General features: G+C 40.0%; 1 protein-coding gene across 5 annotated transcripts in view; it reads left to right on the forward strand.

Moving 5' to 3' along the window:
• The first annotated feature begins 670 nt into the window (after window positions 1–670).
• stau2 (staufen double-stranded RNA binding protein 2) overlaps window positions 671–20,509 on the forward strand; it is a 62,801-nt gene continuing 42,962 nt past the window's right edge. Inside the window, exons 1-7 of one of the 5 annotated variants that reach the window (XM_027023970.2) lie at window positions 671–769; window positions 1,620–1,827; window positions 2,534–2,664; window positions 3,519–3,678; window positions 6,282–6,417; window positions 16,809–16,968; window positions 19,825–19,932. In XM_027023970.2, the coding sequence (XP_026879771.2) occupies window positions 1,629–1,827; window positions 2,534–2,664; window positions 3,519–3,678; window positions 6,282–6,417; window positions 16,809–16,968; window positions 19,825–19,932 (894 nt within the window). In that variant the 5' untranslated portion in view covers window positions 671–769; window positions 1,620–1,628. Of the gene's footprint in view, window positions 959–1,619; window positions 1,828–2,533; window positions 2,665–3,518; window positions 3,679–6,281; window positions 6,418–16,808; window positions 16,969–19,824; window positions 19,933–20,509 lie in introns of all 5 variants that reach the window. The other 4 variants (XM_027023972.2, XM_027023969.2, XM_027023971.2 and 1 more) reach the window with 4 other exon arrangements.

Below are 20,509 nucleotides of genomic sequence, written 5' to 3' on the forward strand. Positions count from 1 at the left end.
CACCAGCATGGTGCAACAGAAATCTGGAGTCATCTGACCAGGTGATGTTTTTCCACTGCTCAGTTTTTGTACTCTTTTGCCCTCTAGAGTCTTGCCTTTCTGTTTCCTTTAGACAGCGATGGGACTTTAAAATATGCACCCCCGTCTGTTTTACAATCAGTGGAACAGTCCATTTTCCGCCACGGACCTACGGACCACCGGTTAAGTGCTTTTCCTTGACTGTAATGACATCTTTAAAACAATTGTTTGGTACGCTACACACACACACATAAACATAACTCTATGTACCTCTAAAGTACATAAAGTGTGTGTGTGTTTTTATATATATATATATATATATATATATATATATATATATATATATATATATATATATATATATATATTGTGTGTGTGTGTGTGTGTGTGGTGTGTCTAGCGTACTAAACGATTGCTTTCAAGATGTCATCACAGTCAAGGAAAAGCACTTAACCGGTGGTCCGTAGGTCCGTGGCGGAAAATGGACGGTTCCATTGAGTGTAAAACAGACGGGGGTGCATATTTATTATACTGCACATATATTACGCCTTAGCAGATACAGAATGGCTTCGCGACCATATTAAATTTGCACGAATTGCTATCATATTTCTCACATATTAAGCAATACATTTGACGATTAAATAATACGCAAAAGCACGGTGTTCACGTAATGGTTTCGTCCTAATATCATCAGTTCTCTTTAGTGTTTGCCAATGTTGGAGGTGTAACTGGGGTCGGGCCCTGGACTAAGGTAAATTATTACAATTAAAATGTAAGACATTTCATCGTGGAGTTAGGCTCTGGCTTGTAAACAAAGTCACGGTGCTGACAGCTACACAGACGTACTCAAGACCCCGAGTGTTTCGTTCAGAGGTGAAGGGGGGTGTTTATTCGTTCAGCCATGATGTCTGCACATAACCCCAGTCGAGTTCAAAACCGGGTGAGCTAACAGGGTAGCTAACGCTAGCTTGAAGTAAAACAAAAATTTCTGTCGTGTTCTGTCAGTGACATATAAATCTCTTAAAGCTTGTTTGTTTGCTCGGTAGTAGCAAACAGAAACGGAGTTCCCTTAAACCAAACGGTTAGCGCTGTCAACAGAATCAGAAAGATGAGTGAGAGGGCGCGAGATAACCAACCGGCAGAACTGACGTCATTGGCTTAAATAGAACATCATTTCATTTTCTGTCAGTGTGATTTTTTTATCTCCAGCTTTGCTGCTGCGTGCCTGATTTCCGACTGATACTTGATCGAAGAGGAAAATGACTGGTTTTCATTTGTAACATACTTTGCCTTACGCATTGGAGATTGCTGTCCAGCATATATTGTTGTTTGTAAATCTGTTTTAGGAAAAATGAGCAAACACATCTTGCTATAGGGTTTAAAATTGCCTTCAGTGAGTTTAACTTTAGCTTTAATTCCGCCATATTCCACAAATAGTACTATATATTGCATTGCAAATATGCATTGTTTGCAGGAAATATGTTATATATTATCTGCCTTGTTATTTAATTGGTGAGAAGGAGGTTTCTGAACCCAGTTAGTCCACATGCAATATTTAAAGTGCCCATGTACTATTCATGCTCCCTCCTACCTTTACTCAGCTAGAGAGCATGGCTCAAGTGAAAGTGCAGACCTCAGCCCCCCTGCCTGGGCCCGGCCTGTCTCCTGTGGTGCCCCCTGTGGTCCTGCCCAGCTCAGGAGCTCTGGGTCTGCAGTCCACCATCAACGGCACAGTGCCAGCCACGACGCCCGCCTGCTCCAGTTCTGCCGCTGGCTTTGTGGACTCCACTGTACCTGCCATCCCTCCAGGTGTGTGTCTGCACTGTGTAGCTCCAGAGTAAGCTGCATATGTCATTTGGAGGTGTTATTTTATTCATGATTGTGAGGCCATTCTTTATTACATAAAAAAAAGTTGATCAGAAAGCTCATGAACAAGATTCAATAATTGAATTATACTTTTAAAAAAAAGTTTGTTAAAAGGTATCTAAAGTACATTTAAATAAGATCTTGCATAGGCTTCTGCAGAGCATAGAACAAGATGGCAAAATTTGTTTTTAGAAACTTTAATATGCTGTCAACATATCAACCTAATATTTGTGCTATTATTTCTATCATGACCAGAATAGTATGTACTATTGGATCACGCCGGGGGCTGTTTTACTGCTGCATGCTCATAGCAATGTTGAAGGTTGTTATGCATTACTGATCTTTAAGTTATTTCTTGGGAAATGCATTGCATGTATAATTTGTGGATTGTTGGATATTCAAAGCGCACCTTAAGTTTTTTTCTCATAAATGCACTTGTTCTGCCTCTATCCACCTGAATTTTTAGAAGCAGATAAATGTTGTTCCTTATGCCTGTATACTGCTTTCTTCATTGCTAGGTTTGAATGAGTATTATTACAAATTGACTAAATTGATAAATGTTATTAAATTAACTGATTCTATGGATTGATTGATTAATTTTTCAATTTTTTGTTGATTTATTGAAATTCTAAACTTTTTTTCATGTCAGGACCTCCCCAGGATAACATGGCAAACCCTAAAGAGAAAACTCCCATGTGTCTGGTGAATGAGTTAGCCCGTTTCAACAGGATTCAACCACAGTATAAGTTGGTGAATGAGCGGGGGCCTGCCCATGCTAAGGTATATTGTCATACAAGACATTTAGCTTTAACACCCATCTACTCTTAGTGTTCCTTTAACTCATCATAGTGTTGTTGTTGTATCATGTAGTGTTTAAGAATCCATGCTGTTATAATCACATGCTACACTCAATTTAAAGAATGACATAACATCTTACCAACACCCTTGCAGTAGCCCAGAGAAGTTCATTCCTAATTTGGACCTTCACACATTTGTCAGCACAAATGTGTGTAATTTATGGATAACTCTTTCTCAAGTCACTATAAGAAAGATTTTTGGTTAAAAATGTTATTGCCTTTTGGTGAAAATGTTCATTGTTCAAATCTCCAGATCATTAGAATCATTAGTATCTAAAGGGGTGTTCACACAGGTTGAAGGCCTTGAATGTTTGATGCACCTGTTACTAGTGGGCCTTGAAGGTTCCACTCAAATGTGAAACCCAAGTTGTTGTTTTTTTTGGTAAATTTTTTGGAAATTAAGCAATAACTAAATGCTGGTTTTCTTGCTTGGGTAACTGATAAAAAGCTATAGTGTAACTGCTGTGAAGGAAGTATGACAAGGATTTGGTGTTGTCTTTAAGAACCAGTAAATGTAGCAGAACCAGTAAATGTAGCAGAATGTAAGAACCAGTAAATGTAGCAGAATTAGAATAATTGCTTAATAATATGAATGTATTTACAAATAATTAATATTGTTCCTTAAATTTATAATTGTATGGTGAAACTAGATACAGACTAATGTAAGGAATGTAAGGAACTACTTTTGCATCATTTTAATGTTTAACTGACAGGGACGCAATTTCTTTCCTCCCTGATTATCTTCTCATCGTGAGCGTGTGTCTTTGCTGTGTTCAGATCTTCACTGTGCAGCTGTGTTTGGGGGAGCAGTTTTGGGAGGCCGAAGGCAGCAGCATTAAGAAGGCCCAGCACTCTACAGCCACCAAAGCGCTGTCGGAGAGCACGCTGCCCAGACCACCACCCCGCTCCCCTAAAGCCGACACCAACAGCAATCCAGGTAAGGACTATCAGCCTCCACAAGAAAATTAGATCTAAGGCTTAAGACGACAGAGATGTCTTTCATTCAGCTTGATGTAGTTGCATGGAAGAAAAAAAGCTGTTGTAGCATGTGGGCCTGCCAGCTTGTCAGATTTAACAAACACTAGTGATAATGTGTGGCTTCTGATGGGTCATAGTGGTCTAGTATAGCTACTGATAGGTCAGAGGCAACGAGGATGGGTTCATCTGCTTTCACTCTGGACTTTAGTTTCCACTATAATTTGTGACTCCTAATTAAATTAGTAAGTCAGTGCCTTAATTTTTATATTGCAAAAAAAAGGAAATAAAATGTTTTAATCTTTGAGTAGGGACAAGAGGACCAATCAGCTATGGATCAGAATCAGCCAGTTTTCAAATTAAATTTATAGTTGGCCAATATAATTGGTCAAGATATTTTGTTGCTACTTAGAGCCAATTAATGACACAATAAAAGATGTTTACTGCTTGTGCTGAAAGGAAACTTTGCCAGTATAAGAGCTTTTAACAGTATCTGACTCCTATCTGACCAACACTTGGGGAAGCAAAGGCAAGACAACACCACCAATCTTATTTAACATTTAGAAGTCCACCGTCCAACAGAGCAGCTTGATCTCAGCCCTCTGCAGCTCACACAAGTGCACACAGTCAAACAGTTTTTAAGCCCAAATATTACTCTTCTTGAACATAAAATCTGCCATTGGGGCTGAACAGTAAACCTTGAGTATTTTTACATAGGCAGATGGCTATGGTGCCTTGTTTTGCAGTAAATTAGGTTGTAGCTTCATGCAAGATTCATTTTTAAAATTTGAAACTGATTGAATTAATTTTTTGATAAAATTTTAGAACCTCTAGCATTTGACAGCACAGTATTTTTCTCATTAATTTACATTTTATCTTGCTTTTAGTTTTTTTTTAATCTGAAAATGATTTAAATGCCTAACATTTTATATTCTTTTTATATAATATGTATATATATTTTTTGTCTGTGATTGTTGCAAACTGATAGCCTAGTGCAATCATTTGATGTGCTGCCATTTTAAAACTTTTAATTATTTAGGGCATAGTGTTTGATCATATATATGTGTGATTGCACCTTTATTTGTTGCAGCAGTGTTTATTAATAAACTAATTTGAACTATGTTTGGTCTATTTGCCTTGGTAGTTAAGTGTCGTGGCAACTAAGGACGCCCTACCCCTCCCACTCTCAGATTTGGGATTAGCCGATTGTGCTAAAAGACTGTCGGCAATTGGTATTGACCTCACATAGTGACCTCACATACTGATCAGTTCATTTCTACTTTTAAATAATTCCAATAGGCAAACAAGGATTTTTTTTTTTCACCCAGTGCTTTATAATGCATGTGTACATTTCTAAAAATGTGGTTTGTCACAGAATACTTAGAACCTGTTAACTGATCAGAGTGGCTAGTGTTAAATGGGAGCTATCTTTGAAGATTGCTTTATGTGATTACAAAACTGCCTTAATGTGTAGGAGGGTTGGAGACCACTGCATTAGACTGCATATTAACTCCAGTAGCGATAATAGAACTGCAATCTGTAAACAGCTACAGATAAAAGTTATGTGGTCCACTGCAAGTAGAGCTATGTAACTGTTGCTGACAGCAAACCTCATTAGTATATTACAGTGATGGTGAAGAATGCTGAAGAATTTGATCCATTCATGTTCTGATAAAAGAAAATTTGCCCTTTGAGTTCCAGCTTGTCACTTACCCTACCACCCCGCCAAACTTTTCAACAAGAAGAGTCATGATTAGCATGTGTACATACATAAACATCTCTGCCTTTTGTGATCCCACAAATCACTGAGAACGTTTTACCACTTGCCAAGTATTCAAAGACAGAAGACCAAGCAGCGCCAGGGGATTGCAGGTTCATATGTAGGACCGGTTGTGAGTTGTCTGATACCTGTCCTAATATAGTAAATCCTGCTTTTACATTTTTATATTTGTATATGTGTATGTCCTGTTTGGTCTGTGACAGCACCAACAGGGGGCACTGTCCAAAACAGGCTGCAGCTTTTCCTAAGCGTTCGGTTATTTAATTATGCATAACATTCTGCCTCACACTGGTTTAATTCACCTACATTGTGTGCATGTGTTTCGGAGTTCTATGTAGACCATGTTCATAAATGAGAGTGTAAATTTATGAATTAACTATCTATACTGAGGCAAACGCAAGACATTTTCACGTGCTTTGTTGTCCACAGGACCTTCATGAAAGGTGTAAAAATTCATTTGCATGAGATGCCACAGTCGGTCGACTAATGTGTTCAAATGAGGTCTCAAGTTTAGCACATTAAAACTCACAGCAAGTTGTATGCAATGTAATGTAATGGTCTGCTAAGGTATGTACTGGTTATATTATATCAGTGTGAACTCATTTGAGGCTCATAAGCATATTCATTGGTGTGCAAGTGCTTGTAAAAGCTTTGCTGGAATGATTGAAGTCGTCAGTGCAGCCAAAGACCTCTGGCTGGTATCGGCTCATGTTCGTGGAACAATGTAACTGTGCCGATGTTGAAATGACAGTGAGATGGTTGAACTAAATGGGTTTGTTTTACAGGCAGCATCACCCCTACAGTGGAGCTCAACGGCTTGGCAATGAAGAGAGGGGAGCCCGCCATATACAGACCTCTGGAGCCCAAACCCATCCCCAATTACAGAGCCAACTACAACTTCAGAGGAATGTTCAACCAGAGGTAAGGGCACCACTTTCTCCAGCCCGCATGGATGCGGATGTGCAGGATTGGAACATGTCTCTGGCTTTTCATGGCCTGACTAATGTTTTGCACAGTACAGATGAAAGTGGTGTAAGGCATACTCAAGCATTTGCCTTAGATTGCTTTACCTGAAAACATTTGGTCAGACACTATTCCTGGTAAGGCACAGATCCTTCCATCTCAGGTGGATTTGATGTATTTGTAAAATATTGAGGGACTAGACTCCAAACGCTATCTGAAGCTTTTATACCACAGGAAGAGAGGTTGCTGCCTTAAATGAATCAAATCCAAACAGGCATCTGCACTTTGAATTTTAAAACTACCAAAAATAGTACAGCTATAGGTGGTTCATGCACCACCGGATTTCTCTCTGGAATGTGTCAATATGTTTTAACTTTACATTGTTTTTCTTGTTCAAGATTTGAAATCTAACTTTAAATTGGTGTGAAATCACGAAGAGGTTTTTCCTGAAATCAGTATTTATTTTTCACCCCAATAATGTGCACTTTAGTTATTGACACTTAAAAATTATTATGAACAAAATGTAATCAAACGAGTCTCTGTTTTAATATTTTACTTTTTAAAGTTTAAAGTTGAGTCTAAAGGCTTGCCATTGTCTCTGTGTCATTGGGCTGTATGAAGTGAGGTTAGAGAGTGGAGCTGTAGCTGTTTCTAGCGCGCCGTAGCAACTGTTACCAGCCGTAGCTGTTCCCGTATCCTTGCCAGGGACACGTCTTACAAGTTGTGATTTTTCTGTTGGTCATGGCTGACATAGTCCCTGGGATTTTTGCTTATGAATTGCCCTCCATTACTGCACTGTGCACTCCTATGGACTAATATAATCTCAAATGCATTCATGATACACTTAAATGTTTTCCTGAAATTCCTGGTATGTGTAGCAAGGCTTCAGAGGCATGAAGGGGGTCTCTGGTTTGAGGCTCCAGCATGTGGTGCTTCTGTTCATGGTCTGCAGTCCCTGATCAGAGTGAAACAGCCTTGACTCTCCTCAGTGCTGGTACAGATGCCTGCAGCCTATAAGTACATTTGCAGCAAGATAAGTCATACCTGGTCATTTAAACCAAGGCCATTCCATAGTGTGAGTCCTTCCTTGGACATGGACAGATTAGCAGTTGTTGTTGGACTGTAAGCCCAGGATGGTTATTTAGAGGCACCTTCACTTGGTTGGGGAGGCCCCACATCTGTGCTGCTTGTGTTTGGGACTGTGCTTGCCATGGAGATGTGGTACTCCAGCTCTCCATCACAATTGTCTTTTTTGGCATCTGGTTTAAATCAGAAACACTCAGGGCTTGTTTCCCAGACAAGGATTAAGACTAGTCTTGCACTGAATTGTAGTGCCAATGGTGAATCACAACTGGAATTTTTTTTTTTTTTGGGTGGGGGGGCTTTGTCTTAATCCCTAGCATGATTAAAACTCCCAGAACAAAATAACAAATGCTCTATTTGAACATAGGATTATTTGACCATTTATTGTTCTAACCTGATGCATGTATTTAATAACACTAGAATTTCTGTTAATCACCAATAGGAGGCAGTACAGCTCCATATATTAAGCGCTCTGACAGTTTGGAAAAGGTTATTTTTTGCCAGTTCCTGAGAAACTGCCATAAACTAATTAAACAATTAAAATTTTTGATGTCTTAAATAATTGTTGTTTTATCTTAACCACATGATGTTAGGTCTTCAACAGGTGTTGAGAACATCTCACCGCTGTACATACTGTCTGTCTGTCAAAAATGTATTACATTTTTATTCCTCTGTAGTAGTAGATGTGATGTATGAACATCAAAACTTATCTTTCCTTTTACATCAGATTTCTAGGTGGGTCTTTAAAGCTGATTTTGTTTTATTTTTGTCCATATCTTGGAAATGCTTTTCATTTTATGTACCTACTACATAAAGGGTAATGATTTATTAAACAGAAGAACTTTTGTCCTCACATTGTTTACATATTATAGGCCAAGTTAACAAACCCATATATTTTTACGAGTAATTGTTCAGTGTAATTTCTTTATAGTACTACAGTAGCTAGTAGTTTTGAGTTCACTGTTTGCATTACTAAGATGAAAGATTTACACATTTCAAAGACTACTCAGACCCTTAAGTATCAGTCATATATAAAATAAGTATAAATGTTTGTATGTGGAGTCATCTGAGTTATTATAATTATCTCAATTAGTAGTCATTGGAGGCTATAAGGAGAACAAAAGTAAGGAGAGAAGCTCTCATCCAACCATAGAACAGAGATTCAACTTGAAATTGTTTGTTGTTTTTTTTCCCCCCCTCTTTTTTCTGTAATATGCATATTTCTTTTTCCACTGTCAGTCTAAAGTCCCTGGCATAAAGCCTTTGAAATACTAAGACACTCAGGAGCCAAAGCAAATCTGATCCCCTTCAATGGTGACATCATGCTGGTGCAGAGACTTCCGTACAACCCGGGAGGGAGAGAGACAGAGACCGAGAAAGACAAAGACACAGAGACTCAAACACAGGGAGACACAGGCAGAGAGGTTGGTGGCAGAGGTAGAGGAAGGTTGGGGACATGCTTCATTTAAGCCTAGCCTTCTCTTTTCCCTTATCAGCATGTAAATTGCCTTGGAGATATTAGCTAGTGCCCATGATCAATCACCACTGTCCAGGTGGTGACTTTATTAGAAGTAGTATTGATGTTGTGTCCATAGAAAGGTCTTGTATTAAAGACTGGTGTCTGGTGGGCTGTGTGATCGAAAGCCTTTTTCTGCATGTGTAAATGAATCCTACCATATATGCTTTTGTCACGATTGGTATTGATTGGTAAAAATGTGTTCTGATTTATAAGGTAATTCAGTGTCATTATGATCTGTGCACATCATAGCTTCTCATTACCAGGGCTGAATCAAGCCTCTCCCTCCAATGGCTCAGGGACAACTGGGTTGGTTTATTAGTCTCTGAGGACAGAACAGCAAACTGTGTCCATAATGGATTCGTTGCACACTTAATTTTAAGTCCCACTCATGGGAGGGTGTCAGTATTCAGGCACTATCAGGACCTGAAGCTAATCTTCTGAAGTATTCAAGTGCTTCTCATCCAGATGTTTTGTCTATGTACAAGTCTCTTGGTCTTCATGACTTGTTTTAGATGCTGTTTTATCCTGGACACATTTTTAACATTACCAGCCCCCCAACCCCTTTGGGAGCGCCTGCATTCCGTCAGAGTCAGAATTTGGATGGAGTTTTTCCGGGAGGGCCTCACCTTCCAAGCTCATTTGGGTATGACAGTAACATTACATCAGGGTCCGCCTGCTCAGCTGTAATAATAATGAGGATAACTGCTGTGGCTGTTGCCTGGTGATATTTCCTGGTCTGATACTGAGATGGATTGGAAAGGCAGGAAATTCAGTGGAACACGGTTGGCTAAAAGGTGCCTACATGGTGGAGTTGGAAATTTGTGTCAATGTGGAAATAAAACCCAGTGTGTTGCTATATTTTGGTTATGATAAAGTGAATATTAACAGGAAAAGTCTCATTTTGAAACGCAAATACAAGAACTGTCCACTTAACTACTGTTTCCTTATTCCCTGTGGTCTTGATAGTGATGGTAACCTTTTGAGAGTTTGTATGAAGATATAAGTAATGTTGATTATAATTGTAATGCAATTGGAAGGAAACAACCCAATTTGACGTGTTAATTGGGATATATATTTATAAATGTAGTATTCCAGTGAGGACAGCTTTTTAAAAACATCTGCTGATTTAGCTTCTCTGATGCACCTGAAATTAAAATAACTGGCTCATGAAATATAAGCAGATTAACAAGGAAAGCCCTGTAGCACTGTAATGGTTAGTTGAATATGGTTATTTCATTCTGGAGTACCCAAAATAAAACCGGTGTTATACATTGCTTTGATGAACATAACTGAAGTCTGTCTGTTAATTGCTCTATTTTGAGTCCCTCTTCTCATTACAGGTCAGTGTTTGATGGTGCAAATAGACCAGTCTCACTGGGTTTACCAGTGGTCATCGTTAGTTGGTCAATAAAGTCTGATGTGAGAATTGTGCTGAAAGTGAATGGGCACCAGAAAGCTTTTGGGAAGGATAAACCAGCACCTCTGAATTCATGTAGGTGAACCATGTCACAAAGATTAGAAGTATTCACGACACCTCAAGATTCAGAAAAAGCTCTTATGTACTAATTCTCCTATCCTTGAGGATTTCTACACGGTGATGTGGGTTTTGTCATCAGCAGTAGCTGTCATGTTCTGATAAAATAAGGCTGTTTGCCTTAGTCATGTCTGAAGAGTGATCACCTCCACTGTAGGGTGTTCAGTATAAAATGTCTGCATTGCTTAATCACAAAGCCTGAGAAAGTAATCATGAGAAAGAAAGGCCCAAATTACTTAAGTATGTATGCAAGCTCTGATACAGGAGAGGTCTTTAGAATTAATCATTTGTAAGAGGCCGGCTAGCAACTCTGAGGAGGAAATGGCTTTCTTGGGAATTCATAAAGTGTTCAGAAAACCTTAACTACCACCCCACCCCGCCTCACAACCTCCTTTTTAACCATACTACTCAAATGTGTTGTTTGTGCACAACTGCAGTATTCAAAATGAATTGAGATAGTGGCTTGACACTTAAATTACCTATCCCTAAGGATGCTTCATGGACTAATGGCCTGTTCTCTTAGCTGAATTATAGTTTCTTTCCCTGAATTAGTGGGTCTAAACCTAAACTGGGTAATCAGTCAGCAGGAAAATTGATATTACACAGTCCCTACAAAATGTTTTACCAAAAAAGTATACAAATTGCCAAGAGTCATTTCAATTCAGTTAAATTGAATTCATTTTTGTTTAGTATAGCGCTTTTTGTAGTTGATGCTATAACAAAGCAGCAAATCTTTATAGACTCCTGTGTGTGCATAAGCGCATTAGTACTGAGCTCTAAAACTCCCGTGCTGTTGAGAAAGTGGAGGAGTGTCTTTCTCTGTGTTTGCTTCATTTGTTTCAGGTGGGTTAACTTAATCCCTAATAGATCACTCTTAAAGGTAATGTTCCTCCAGCCTGATGGGTAAAAAGTACCTGTAGGTCTACACAGTTCATCAGTAAGGGCCGATCAGCTCACTGGAACATTGGCTCAGCCTCCAGGGGTTAGTGGGCGTTTTTGTAATCTCCAAAATGCATGAATATTTGCATGCAAAATACAAAGATTTCCATACTAGGAAATGGATTTATATTGCTCTTCAGTGTCCATGTCATTATCTATGTGAATGTGAATGTGAATCTTCACGTGACTTCCTGTGGGTGCTTGCATTGTTCATCCAGGCAAATGAACCATTAACTTAACCATCTTTTTTTCATGGGTGTTTGTGTTGACTATGCAGGGCTTTCAACAGAGACCACTGTTTAAAAGGGTCCCTGTTTCAGAGCTTAATCTTAATGGCAGTGTTAACTAATGATAACAAGCCTGTTACAAGCAGGAACAATTTTCAAAATATTCAAAACATTTATATAAAACACACAGTACACAAAATACTTATAGTGTGTTATACACTTTTTCATTTTCTTTTATTTCTCAGCACAGGGAAGAGCAGGACCTACAGTATTCCTATAGTGTTAAGAACAAGGGTTTAAAGTGACACAAGAGTAATGTGTTTTACACAGTACCTATTGCTCCACAGTATATCAGGAGCAGTAAACAATGTGAAAATAAGCCCCTGTGTTGTTCAGGTCCGTTAATATGTGTTGAACAAAGCAGTGAACTGTGTACAAGGCTGGTTTTGCTTTGCGCATTCTATTCTTTTGCTTTGAGAATTCACTTTTGTTTTGAGAATTCTTCCATTGATGGTGTGTTAGCAGCAGAAGCACATCCCCTCTGATGAAACGCTTCTCATAACAAACGTTGAAGGTCATAGTGTAGATTTTCCCCGCAGCTAGAGGAGTGGCAGGCGAATTTCTTCATTCTAAGGACGTGCACAGCACAGCTGCTGTGTCCAGACCCTCTGATTGCGGGCTGTTGTGAGTCACCCCACATCTTCCTCACATTCCAACTGAAGGTCGCTAGCTCACTGCCCTTTTCCTGCAGATCCCACAGCCTCTCCCCCTTTCTTATCTTGTTTGTTTAATTAAAGAGTGTAAGAGGCAACAGCTTCCAGTAAAGGATGGGAGAACAGTGTGTTAGAAATACATGGTGCAAGAGTAAGTTAGCGAGCATTCAGCTTCAGTAGCTCTGCATTCCTGCACACACTCAGATAGGATGAGTGGGCGATTGTGACTTCATTGTGTTTGGAAGTCATTATTGCTTTTCTGACGGTCCTCTTTGAGCAGTAGAGAACAACTGCACATCTTCACAGGATTCATAAAATTTAGTTGTTTCTGTACTGTACTTGACTGGAAGCTACAGATGTAGTTCACATGCAGTCTACTTCAGTCTATTGATTGTGTTGTTTAACCACAAGGCAAGTGAGACACAAAGAAGAATAAATGTCTGTAAATGTGTGCAGTTACTGTGGACTAATTTTGAATAAACCAGTTGTTATCCACCTAATGAACTCCTGTCACTGAGCACTGATGCAGTTTAGCTGGACTGCTCACCCAGGCAGAGTTGTGATGCCAGAGACACTTTGTTAGCAGTCAGTGGACTGGATTCCCTCCTGCTGAGACTGTGTATATGGGCAGGGTTCTACCAGGCCTGACACTCCCCTCACAACGCATGTTCTTAACATCCACAATCCGGTTAAATGCAGAATATTGTGGAAATGGAGCGTAGCACATCATTATGAGTGAGCAGTAAAGTAAAGCATTGGGGAGGGTTGAATCAAATCATTTTAGAAGCGTGTGGGCGAGTGTGTGGGGGAGTATATGGGGAAAGTGTGGGAAGAAGTTGGAAAGGAGTGAGTTGCAGGGGGAGGCTGAATAGCTGAATAAAAAAGCCATAGCACGCATCTATTACATACAGATGAGACTTGCACAGGAATTTTAATTTAGCTGGGCTTATTTAAAAAGTTATGAAACTGGGATGTTCTGCGCTGTCATTTAAACTGTAACTTTTTTACAGAAGAGTGGGCTCTTAGCCATGAAGGCATTTTAAATGGGTATCTGGCTTCTGCCCTTCTGGCCCCCTGCTCTTGCGTATGGAGCTGTTATGACAGAAAGCTGTGCTCTGGCTCTGGGGGTTGCCTACTTTAATACTGGAACATGAGCTCATGAATTTGTTGTACTTCTCCTCTATTTTGCAGGAAGGACACAGATCTCCTGCAGATTTATTACTAGTATATCATGCCGAAATGAGTTTTAAAAGTGACATGTTATTGGAAAAATGATTTGTTAATATAATTCATGTTACAACATTTCATTAAATTGGTTGGGTAAAAGGTTTGTATTGAGTTTGTTAATGTTGCAGCGGTGTACATGTGGAATATGTTTACTGGTAATGTTCTATAAGGGCCTCTGGATATGGGCTCACTCTGGATTTTGGTCCTGAATAGAGAAATTATTCACTTGTGCGTGCGTGTGTGCGTGTGTGTGTGCATGTGCATGTGTGCGCAGCTGGATGGCCCAGCGGGCTACACCACTGACTTCCGTACAGGAGGTTGGGGGTTTTCAATCCGGACCAGCACATCTCTGGTGTGATCCCTTAGGCCGCCTACCTCACTAACATTGAGAATTCGAAACAAGTCACACTGGCTCACACTGACCAGTGCTTCTCTGGTTCACATCAGATGCTGATGAAAACTGGGCTACTGAAATGCAAATACAAGACACTCATGGACGAAAGTGAAGAAGAGAGGACTGTTGGAATACTACTACGCAAGCAACCCCAGTGTGAGAAGATATATGCAGAGGATGATGAAACCCAAAATATAGATTAACACCGTAACAAGTAGTAGCTCAGTGTTCCAACAGCTGATGTCACAACTTGCTATGGCAAGGTCAGAGGGGGATATCGACCAGACGAGATAAAAAAAATTATGGCCAAGATGGGTACCAAGTAAAGATGTGACTGCTTCACCATGGACGGTCAGTGTGACCATCACTGAGACCAACCATCTTACAAGATCTCGAAAAGATGTGAAGGTGAAGGCGAGAAGGAGGGAATCCAGTGGTTCCACTATTAATCTAGGGGCTGTGACCCCCAAACTGGGAGAAACCCAGGAACAAACTGTCCAGAAGAGTGCTGTAATATGCAGGATCCTCAAGCTCACAGGCCTGTGGTAGAGGACCCGAGCTTGAAGGAGAAAGAGGAGGGCGAGTGGGTAATTTGATTTAACATATATATGGAATATTGTATACAAATTGATTAGTTTCGGTTTATTAAATGTGTAAAATTGTTTGTTTATTAATTTAAACCATAAGGCCATAACAACATTTTTTTAACAAGTTGAAAGGTATGGATTATTGTATATAAATTGTCTTTTGTGTTTTTGGACATGAGATGTTTATGGTTTAAATAAAGGTAAGTTAAGGAGGTTTCATTAAGTTTTATAAACTTTGTTATAGTCCAGTATAGCTTACAGTCACTAACAACACTGGGGCATTGCACTTTTTCCAAGCCTTTTGTCATCTGCAGCTTTTCTGTGTGTGGAGATTTTCAAACGTCAAAGAATGACATGAATGAAAATGGAACGAATTTTGTATTACATAAGAAGTAAAACAAAATGTTGTAGAAGTTATTGGCTACTTCAAGATCACTGATGGTTGTTTCAGGAATATCTCACTTTTTTGTGTGTATTTTGCCTTGTACAGCAACCTTGGACAAGTGAAAGGCACTTTATAAATAACATCATCATTATTATTATTATTATTATTATTATTATTAGTAGTAGTAGTAGTAGTAGTAGTATTAACAGCAGTAGGAACAAACTACAATAATTCTTTCTACACCTTTGGCAAATAAGCAGTGCCTCTTTTTAGGGTTTGTTGTCCTTTACCCACTTTTTGTGAGATGGTTAAGGTTACATGCTTCTCTTTCCCAGACAAGTCTCAAGTTGTCATGCTGGTTTAAGACTACCAAGTCCAAAAACATTCAGAGCCAAAAGCAGAACTCTTGTGATGCCTTTCATTTGAACTATTTTGTGCAATGGATATGCAACCAGGAATATCACTTTATATAGGTTATGCTCTTTTGTTCTGTTATTCGCCTAAAATGAGGACACTTTGAACAAAAAGTGCTTTTGTTTTACTGTGCCGAAGTCGTTTCCTGCCATTCACTAGCTAGGGTGTAATTGTGTCTAATTCTTTTTACTTTGACCCTGAACTTTGCCCTGATTGCTTCTCTCAGTGTCAAATCTGATATCACTAGTCCGATAACACAATGAAACGGAAGTTTTCTAACAACCCGAAACTAAATAGCTGGAATGGTTATGAAACAAACTAATGTTGAGACTCAATAAAACATTCTGTGTACTTGTCCATTTGAATAATTATCTTTTCTTTACCTGCTTTGCCTTGTGCTGCTCTACAGGTTAAGCATAAAACTTTATACATGGGCTTGGTCCTGTTGCATGACAGTGTGGGAGATGTTTTGATTAAGCACCACTGGTGCTAAAAGTATGATTTTTGAAAGTGGTTCATTAGCTCTCACTCCCTAGCCTGCATAGAGGAGTGTGAGTGGGTTCTCCCAGGCAGTGGTGTGGGTGTGTGGGTGTGTGTGTGCTTGGAGGGGGGTTCTGATGCTGGGTCAGTCAGTGGCACTCTTCATAAAGGCCTGAGAGTGCAAAGAGGCCTTTAAATCTGCCCACTGAACAGCGGCCTGACAGCCCTGCATGGGTGAGCCAAAGTTGAGATAAAGAAAGCTGGATATATGTGAAGCAGCTTTTGTTTGGAGATCCTCTGCTGGGCAACAGCAGGGAGTCATCATTTCAGGCTCTCATAGTGTCATTGACCCTGTGGAAGAAGGGCCTTCTAATTTTACCATTTATAACTTCACCAATATTGTTCAGGTTCTGCCTCAGATATAAATCTGTCCTTTTTCAAGTTGTTTTAAGTCTTTGTCCACCACTCCCTTCTGCCACTGTCTTTAGTCCCTTCTCCATAGGAGCTCAGCCACTAAGTAGCACACACACTGGGAACAAGTGAATAATTGAGATTAGGGCTGTGTGCACTCTCGAGCTTGTTTTGCTGTAATGTTTTCAGCATAACTTAAGTTGTTTTTCTCTCCTCATCTCTCCCAATTAGCAGCAGACGGGTTTAGTGTGCTTCTTGCAAGCTTATGGCACTTTTATTGTGCCTTCCGCATCAAGTCAGGCATTTGCACGGTGATAAAACTGCCAGGTTTCGATAAGATAATCCTCTTATGAATCAAAGGCCTTTTTTCTCCTGCCCCTCTTTTCTTCCTTCTCGCTCCCTCTTTTTACCTCTCTTGGCTCCTTTCCTACACTAGGTACCATTACCCAGTGCCTAAGGTATTTTATGTACAGTTGACAGTTGGGCACAACGAGTTTATCGGCGAGGGTCGTACTCGGCAGGCAGCACGACACAACGCTGCGATGAAAGCACTTCAAGCGCTGCGGAACGAGCCCATTCCAGAGAGACCACCTCAGGTAACCTTCGCACTCCATTACCACCTCAGATAACCTCCCTCACTCTGACAGCACTGCTCATCTGTAAACACTTAACATGTTCTCAGTTACTGTGGTCTGTATAGATCTTTCCCCATACCTGTACACTATTATACTTGGTGTGCATCTGACTCAGACCCCATCAAACAGCGAAAGATGGCCTTACTGATGACAAATTACCCACTTTGTACTTTCCTTTTATAGCGTTCACCTTGTTGATGTGTCTCCTCAGGTAACTGTCTCTCTCTCTCTTTCTCTCTCTCTCTCTCTGTCAGAGTTTGGGTAGAAGCTACTGCACACAATGAACATTCCACTCTCTGTAGCCAACTCCATACTCCCAGCCTCTCACTTAGTCAGACCTCCTTAAACGTGATCTATAGGTTTTAGGTAACTTGGCCTTAATACTGCTATTCCATATAAATTACTTAGGCTGCTTGCTCAAACGCCAACTCTGACGTAACCCTCTTTTACTCTGTTCTTAACCAACTTGGCTAATGTGTAATAGCCCTCCACAGCTTCTGACCAACCTGAGGCACATTTAAAGACACATGCCATGGGTATATGTATACTTCTTCTCACACACATCTCTTGTTATGTGGCCCAGATTCCAATACAAGCACTCACTGGTTCTCATCTAAATATAAGACAAAGAACCGAAGGTAAAAGAAGTGTGTTTTGTAAGGTGAAGAGTAATTGCTGTCTGTCTGTTTTGAGTTGTCATCACGAGGACTTTTTTTGCTCAGACACACAGTGATCTTTATTCCACTGCTGTGCCTGTTTGTGCATAAGAACAGTAAATTTGGGCAGCCTTGCCTACTCCCATAGTAGTTAGTGTGGGTGCCCCCTTGTTTGTTTAGTCAATATCAATAGTTATAACTGTCCCTACTTTGAGTACTGATGTTTAAAATTTCTACTATTTCAGAATATTTTCTGCTAAACATGTTTAGACTAGTAAGAGTGATATGAAGCCTGAGGATTGTAGTGTTTAAGTTGCAACCTTTTTTGTTTGAGTTCTTTGTTGTTGTTGGTGGGTTGTGTTTTTTTTTGTTTGTTTGTTTGTTTTTTAATTTGTCAACATTTTTGAAACCTGATGTGTGGTTTTGATTTCTCTGAAAAAAAGGCAGCCTTGGGCCATCCCTCAAAAGGCTGATCTGCTCCACCGGAAATCAGATTACATTTTCGTTCTACTGGCTAGCATCAGTGGAGGTTATTTAAACCGCGATGGCATCTCTCTTGTTCAGTCTTGCTCCTCTTCAGTCTTCATAATGAATTCTTTGTTAGGTGCTTCTTCCGTGTATTGCTTTACAAATTGAAGCATACCATGTTCATGTACACCCCAGGCAAAAGTGTGTTCATCTGTCAGACTGCTTACTGTTGGTCTGTATCACACAAGCGCGCACACACATGCAAATGCACAAGCAGTTGTTCTCTGTGACTGTGTGAGCTAGGCAGATGTAAGGGTCAGAGCACACAGTAACACAAGTCCACAATACAAGGCTGTAGACTTGAGACTGTCCAGCAGTCCTTTAAGAGTTCACACACACTCGCAAACACAGTGAGACCCAGATTTGTTCCTGCAGGCAGACCCTGAAGACTTTTGTCTGCACTTACACAGCATGCACACACACACAGCACACACGCAGCACACACGCAGTCCCAGATTCATTCCTGCAAGCTGTCACTCTATAAATCAAACAGTTTTATATATAGAGTTAAAACTTACAGCCATAAACTGTATCCTGAAACTGTGCAGGGGAAGAGAGAGAATCGAGAGCCTGTGACAGCAGGGTCCTAAAAGCTTCCATCCAAGCAGGACTGATGGAAACGTGCTGACAGATCACATTTGTGCTGTTCTGATGCATAAACTGAAATGTTAGTTTAATTACACAAAATGGATCTTTAAACTAAAATATTTTCCCCACATCTGAGAAGTGAGAGCAGTGTTTCCTCTTTTGAATATGACAGGAAAGTTAAATCAAATCAAAATGATTGATATTGAGTATTGTTCTTTAAAATGTACTTCTGGTCATTTAAGTGAAATTTGATGTGTAAGTTTTAATGAAGTATAATAATATCTGTAATAAGATCTGCTAATCCACCTGTGTTAATGGTTCATTTACTGGTGGTTAAAGTTAGGCTGTGGGTAAAGGGAAGCTGTCCCAGAACTGTACAGAAAGCAGGTCAGAACCAGAGGCTGCTCTAACAGTGGGCCAATCTGTTGTCCTTCGTTCTGGTAACCTCCAGGTAATTCTTATCCTCGGGGGGGGGGGGGGGGGGGGGGGGGGAATGGCAGTTAGAGAACCAGCTTCCTGCATCGGCCATCCAACTGGGTGACAGTTAAGACAAACTGCACTGGGGGAAAGTTCCCCATGGCAGGGATTTATAGAGGAGTTAATACTATACCATCTCCTGCCATGTGAGCTTGTAATGCAGTCCTGCGGAACCCTTAGTTCATTAGAGGTTGGTTTCTCTCACAATCTTTCACTGTTTATAATCTGAATATGCTTATTTCTGTGTCCCTTATGTGAATTTTTTTATTTTCTCCTTTGTGTTTGACTTTACAATAAGATGATATATGGACAGAACAGGTTCTCCTGTGGACAGGCTGGATCTTCTAGTAGTGTACGTCTCATGTCATCTCAGGGACGTGTTCCTTGCTTCTGTTACCATGGGTTTGTTCATAACGTTTATGGACCCAGATCTCTAGAGCTGCTTTGTCTGTTCTGAACGGCATTTTATTAACAAATAAAATGAAAAACAACTGGACCAAGGTCCCTGTTTTTGGCCAGTTTGGGGCTGCAACAGCAGATGTATGTGTTCTGTGTTTAACTGCTTCAGGGTCCAGAGGAAAAGAAGGGTTTGGAAGAGAACACAGATGCCAACAAATCAGAGATTAGCCTGGTCTATGAGATTGCACTCAAACGCAACCTTCCTGTAAACTTTGAGGTAAAGCAAACACACTTTCATTGCAGTTTTTAAAAGATTTTTTATGACTTGATGTCTGTGACAGTACAGCTGAAAAAAGTACAATGGTAAGTCACTCTATTTCAGAATGAATAATAAAATATAGTAAAATTACTATCATTGAACATTCTTTTGCTAATCAGTTATTTCAGAAAATTGGCTAAAATATCTGTAGTGTATCTTTCATGCATTTGCCATGTTGTAGTTAACAAACTGAATTTCATTGTGAATGATGGTTACCTTATGTAACTCCTGTTTTACATTTGTATATTTCCACATTAGAGCATTTAAAAACAACTTCATTCAATAGACAGGAAATGATACAACCTGCACAGTGGAGAAGGGTAAGGTAGGGACTCGGTCACGCACCGTCACAGTGACTTTAAACCAGTCCCTGCTTTAGATATGTAGTATTGGCAGCCCAATTTGAACACAGAGGAAGTGTTTGGGAGCCAGTGTTTCGACGCATAAACAGGCCGGAGCTTCTGCTGCTCTGGAGAGCTGAGCCGGATGTGTGCTGTGTGTGTAGGTCTGCCAGCCTGATGTCTTCATTATGTAA

Source organism: Electrophorus electricus, chromosome 5, assembly GCF_013358815.1.
Source record: "Electrophorus electricus isolate fEleEle1 chromosome 5, fEleEle1.pri, whole genome shotgun sequence".
Lineage (NCBI taxonomy): Eukaryota > Metazoa > Chordata > Actinopteri > Gymnotiformes > Gymnotidae > Electrophorus > Electrophorus electricus.